The 6,207-nt window shown below is 37.6% G+C and overlaps 1 protein-coding gene across 1 annotated transcript in view; it reads right to left on the bottom strand.

Moving 5' to 3' along the window:
* LOC106877107 (zygotic DNA replication licensing factor mcm3) overlaps positions 1-6,207 on the bottom strand; it is a 29,600-nt gene that overhangs the window by 5,491 nt on the left and 17,902 nt on the right. Inside the window, exons 12-16 of the mRNA XM_014925904.2 lie at positions 5,649-5,746; positions 4,054-4,262; positions 3,285-3,374; positions 1,525-1,609; positions 893-1,019 (exon numbers count right to left, since the gene is read on the bottom strand). Coding sequence (XP_014781390.1) covers positions 893-1,019; positions 1,525-1,609; positions 3,285-3,374; positions 4,054-4,262; positions 5,649-5,746 — 609 coding nt within the window. The remainder of the gene's footprint in view (positions 1-892; positions 1,020-1,524; positions 1,610-3,284; positions 3,375-4,053; positions 4,263-5,648; positions 5,747-6,207) is intronic.

The following is a 6,207-nucleotide window of genomic DNA, read 5'->3' as shown; positions in this document are numbered from 1 at the left end:
ATATATATATATATATATATATTTATATATATACACATACACACACATATATACGACGGGCTTCTTTCAGTTTCCGTCTATCAAATCCACTCACAAGGCTTTGGTCGGCCTGAGGCTATAGTAGAAGACACTTGCCCAAGATGCCACGCAGTGGGACTGAACCCGGAACCATGTGGTTGGTAAGCAAGCTACTTACCACACAGCCACTCCTACACCTTGAAGAATTTTTGGTGAACAAATCAACCCCAGTACATTTTATAAAGCCTGGTACTTATTCTGTGTCTTTTTTGCCAAACTGCTAAGCTGCACAGATGTAAACTCACCAAGACCAGTTATCAAGTAGGGATGGGGAACAAACATAGACACACAGATATATACACAATGGGGTTTCTTTCAGTTTCCATCTACCAAATCCACTCACAAGGAATTGGTCAGTCTGAGACTTCAATAAGCACAAGGGTCATGCATTGGGACTGAACCTGGAACTATGTGGTTGAGAAGCAAACTTCTTGCCACACAGCCCCTCCTGCACCTATACACATTCGCAAAATTTAGTTAAATTACTTTGCCTTATTAAGATGGTATTTGAAATTAAAGTTTTTATGGAGTTTTAATTTCAATCATTTTAGAGCAGAAATTTTGTATCCTAGAACCAGGACCGACCGCCCTGGTTCTAGGATACAAAATGAAAGACTTACAAAATGAGGGCTAAGTCAATTGATTAAAAACATTCTTTACAAATAGTTGCAATTGATTCAGTTTATATGAGCCTTTTAATTCTTTCAATTAGAGAAATTCCTAGCCTAGTCTGTATTGGTTACTAAGAAATAGTGAACAGTGCTTGTTCATAAAAACCTTATTACAAACTATACAAATTATCAATTCTACTCACTGTTTGGATTTTTTATTGGCATAAAGGATATTGTCGAATTTCTGGTAAATTGGTGTCTCTGCATCTTTCTCTTCTGCCTCAGGATCCTTGGTAGCCAAAAGATCCACGGAACTTCCCATAGGAAGAGCTACAAGTAAAATAAATGGTGATTAGAAAATCAAGTTTAAACATTATAGCATCATCTTGTAGCTTTCAGATTTTGAAGATGTAATCGTATATTTTTTTAATGACATTGTAGGATAAATGTGAGAGGTCAGATCCGGCCAGTTTGAATATATAACCAGTAGAATATTTTGGCCAGATACAGCCAGCTTAACTCTTTTGTGTCTAAACCAGCCATTTCAGACCCAAATATTCTACCTTCTTTTATGTTCTAAACCAGCCAGATCTGACCTCTCACACCTATCCTACAACATCATTCCAAAAATAAACAGTCACGTAATCAAAGACATTAAGCTACAAAATAACACCAGATTATTTCAAAACAATGTGAATAAATGAAAATTACATTTGACAGAGTAATCTGAATGCTAAAGGGTTAATGTACTTGGATATGTTTCAATCGTGATGAAATCTCCAAATTCAGAAGGGCTGAAAACAGTATATTATAAAAAAAAAAAAAATATCCTTACCATCTCCATCCTGTTCGCCTGGAGATCGATATCTATGCATTCGAAGAACATGCTCAGAAATCATTCGATCATTTTCAGGATCCATCTGAAAAAGCAGATTTAGGAGTGAGAAAACTAGAAAAAGAGTAAATTGTGGAAGTTTATATTACTTATAAATTGCACATGGTTACACTGGGTGTGTGTGTGTGTGCATGCATGCATGCAATATCATCAACCTCCCTTTTACATCATCAGAATGGAATCGTCATCATTTAACATCCATTTTCCATGCTGGTATGGGTTGGACAGTTTGATAGGGCCTGGTAAAGCCAGGGACTGCACCAGGTTCTGTTGTCTGTTTTGACATGGTCTCTACTGTTGGATGCCCTTTCTAATGCCAACCACTTTACAGAGTGTGCTGGGTGCTTTTTCTAGCACACCATCATCACCACCACCTTGGTAATAAAATGAACAGCAAAATAACTGATAGATAAAAGAATTGTACCCAATATTTTGTAGCTTTGGCTCAAAACATCTTAGTACCACAGATAAAGTATTGCTTCCCAAAAGCTTAAGTGTAAACTCAATATCGTTGTTTTTTAAAAATGAAATGATTCTAATCTGCTGGGTGGAGAAATTAGCAGGAATCAACTTTAGAGTAACTATCCCTAACTTCATTTCCATAATCACCAGTTGTCCAAGATCTAATAACTATTGTTTACAGCACTTGTTGAAAGTATTCTTTTGTAAATATGAACATCAAGTGTAATTTATCATCATCATTGTTCCAAGGTCCACTTTTTCATGTTTGCACAAGTCAGAAAGTTGAGGCAGATTTTCTATAGCCAAATGTCCTTCCTGTCATCAACCATCACCTGTTTCCAAGCATGTTAATATTTGTCCATAGCAAAAGATGATTTTCATGACTACAAAAGAACGGCATCACTTGTATAACAGTGCTGCTCATTTACAACCATCAAGTGATACCAAGACTGTGGTACACACAAACACACTTGACAAACTTCTTTTGAGTTTTCATCTACCAAATTCACTCACAAGGCCTTGTTTGGCCTAGAACTATTTGTAGAAAGCACCCAAGGTGCTACACAATTGAATTGAACCAGGAACCATGTGGTTGGAAAGCAAGCTTCTTAGCTACAAAGCCACAAGAAATATTTCACCTTAACAAATCTCTGTCATAGTGATTTCCAAATACCATAATTCATACTCTCCCATACTCCCACTCCACCAAAAAGGACCTTAGTCTTGCAGGCTAGGCACTAGTACCGATACCATGAAAAAAAGCACCCAGTACAGTGTAAAATAGGTGGCATGAAGAAGGGCCATCCAGCCATAGAAATCTTGCCAAAGCAGGCACCAGAGCAAAATGCAATCCTCCAACCAGTCAGATCTGGTTGAACTGTCCAACTCATGCCCCGGGGTGGGAGGTGGGGGACAGCTACACTATTGATGGTACTGTTCATGGTGAAAGGCAGTAAACAAGTAAATATATTTTCTTGATCTCAACAATGTAAAGCACTTCACTAAGACTAACATTAACTTTATCCAATAAATTACAACAGAATGTACATGCTCTTGCAAGGAAATTAATTAAAACCAGAGATAATTAGGTTATTAGGACAATTCTAAGAAAGTACATGATAAGTTAAGAGGAAAGAAAAATTAGTTTCAGAAAAAAAAAAAAAAAAGATAAGATTGATAAAAAGTTAAAACAATAAGTATAAGATCTAGATGCACATAAACATATGGCAACATCCCACCTTGTCAAGGACAATAAACAGCAAATCAAAACGGGACAGCAAGGAGTCCTGCAAACCAATATTCTCCATTGGGGTTTTATATTGATCATACTGGAAGAAAAAGAAAATGAAAACAATATTGTTTAATAGCAATAAATATATCCCAAATGTAAATTTTACAAATGAAATCTCTCTTATTGTTAAATATATTTCCATTGTAAGATAAAGTGGAGGCGCAATGGCCCAGTGGTTAGGGCAGCGGACTCGCAGTTTCGATTCCCAGACCGGGCATTGTGAGTGTTTATTGAGTGAAAACACCTAAAATTCCACAAGGCTCAGGCAGTGGCAAACCCTGCTGTACTCCTTCACCACAACTTTCTCTCACTCTTTCTTCCTATTTCTGTTGTACCTGTATTTCAAAGGGGACAAACTTGTCACACTCTGAATCTCCCCAAGAACTACGTTAAGGGTACACGGGTCTGTGGAGTGCTCAGCCACTTGCACGTTAATTTCACAAGCAGGCTGTTCTTATAACTTTTGATCTGAGGATTATGCAAAAATGTATTTAACCAATTTAGTATTTGAACTGACCATATCAGGCCCAAATATTCCATCTGCTTTATATTCACACTAGCCATATCCAACATCTCGTACCTACCCTGCAATATCGTTCTAAAAATGAACAACATCTTCAAAATCTCTAAGCTACAAGATAATCCAAATGCTAAAGGATTAATAGTATTTTTAAAATATCTTTAAAAAAAGAAAATGTATTTTAACAAGAACTCACTCGGCCATACACTGGATTTGCAGCAGCCAGAACACTGCAACGAGCATTAAGCTTAGCATGGATTCCTGCTTTGGAAATGGTGACTCTTCCTTGTTCCATAACTTCATGAATGGCTGTTCTATCAATGTCAGACATTTTATCAAATTCATCAATGCATACAACACCCCTGTCAGCTAATACCATAGCTCCGGCCTCAAGTCTGCGGTCACCTAGACAGAAAATAAAACCATATACAATAGCAAGCACACAAAATAAATTTTTAACACTAAATACAAGATGGTGCTCCAGCATGGCCACAGTTACATGACTGAAACAAGTAAGAGAATAATCCCAACTATAGTCCAAGGTATATTGACACAGTTAAAGATGCTCATTTTAGGACTGCTCTGTCATTTTGTCTAAACAGCATCTCAATCAAACTATGTATAATTGAGTCGAAAAGGGAAGCTACGCAGTCCATTGTACTGCTGAAAATAACAGCTAAATACCCCTTAAACTTTGCTCTATGACATCTTGGAGTGGGTAAGACATTAGATACTGTAGCCCTAAATGTAAAAAGCTAACATAGTCACAATACGAATGCCTGGTCTGCTTGATTAGGCCCAACTTGAGACCATGCAATAAAGGGATATTTTTAGCTATATGAGAACATCAGTGAAAAACTTCTGTGGAGACTGTACTAAATCAGCTAAAAATTAAGGGGAGATAACTTTGCAAATGATCAAGTTTTGAAATGACTTTTGTCGTATTAGGCAACACCAAAATCATTCTATCACATACAGCAAAAAAATTTTTTAAATAACAGCTAGTAAACTGAATAATGTAATTGCTGGTTGTTGTTTTAGGTCAGCTCTAATCAAGCAGTGCTACAGGCCACAATCTATCTAAATAAGTATATCATGTTGCTTTGGAGCTGAAGTCTATATTTTACACCCCACCATATATTCCCTCTGCAGTCCAGCCTATTTTCACATGGAAGCCACAGTGAAGACAAAGAAAGTTGGTCAGAGTGCAACAGTTTTGCTCCTCTCCAATTACTATTAGCAGAATGAAACTACTTTTCCAGAGGTTCTAGAATTTCTTTTGTTCGGAGCTTTTGCTTCCATTGTCTTCTGATATCATCCACATATGAAAATAATAATAAGCATTCCTATGACAAACATACGTTTGACTAGTACTTTCCAATCTATCATTACTTTATCCAGTATATTCAAACATTCTTAAGATGATAAAGAAAGATTTGATGACTTAGTTACTGGTTGTAACAGTAGAAGACAATGGGAACTCTTTCGTCGAATCGTACAGGTTATATGTAGTAGAGAAAATATATTTATTTCTTTAATGCCCATAGGGGGCTAAACAGAGGAGACAAACAAGGACAGACAGAGGGATTAAGTCGATTACATCGACTCCAGTGCGTAACTGGTACTTATTTAATTGACCCCAAAAGGACGAAAGCAAAGTCGACCTCAGCGGAATTTGAACTCAGAACATAGCAGCAGACGGAACACCGCTAAGCACTTCGCCCAGCGTGCTAACTACAAAGAGTATAGGATAGAAAAGTCTACAAAATTAAAGCCATTTGTTTGCCTTACCAGTTTCAGCATCGGTTGTAACAGCAGCAGTCAAACCAACACCAGATGACCCTCGACCAGTTGTTGGAATAGCCCTTGGAGCACTATGTAAAACATACCTTAACAGAAAGACAAAAATATTGTAAATGAATACAGCCCATGAGGTTGTTAATAATTTCAATGATACCCTCCACACTATTTTCCCATCACTCAAACACTTGAAACAATAGAAAACTAGTCAATAAAAGGACCTTTAAATGGCTCCCCAACTTGCTCGAAACAATAGTCAAATCTTCCTCAAAATCCTTCTATCTCGACAAAGAGGGCATATACATTCCTGATACTTAAAAAGATGGGATGGCTACAGTTGACCAGCTTTTCCTCATAGAGCTAAAGAAGCTAAGGGCCACCTGACTGGCTCCCATGCCAGTGGCACATAAAAAGCACCATGCAAACATGGCTGATGCCAGTACTCCCTGACTGGCTCCCATGCCGGTGGCACATACAAAGCACCATGCAAACATGGCTGATGCCAGTACTCCCTGACTGGCTCCCATGCCGGTGGCACATACAAAGCACT

The sequence above is a fragment of the Octopus bimaculoides genome, chromosome 4, assembly GCF_001194135.2.
Source record: "Octopus bimaculoides isolate UCB-OBI-ISO-001 chromosome 4, ASM119413v2, whole genome shotgun sequence".
Classification (NCBI taxonomy): domain Eukaryota; kingdom Metazoa; phylum Mollusca; class Cephalopoda; order Octopoda; family Octopodidae; genus Octopus; species Octopus bimaculoides.
This window is presented reverse-complemented; position numbering and strand designations above follow the sequence as displayed.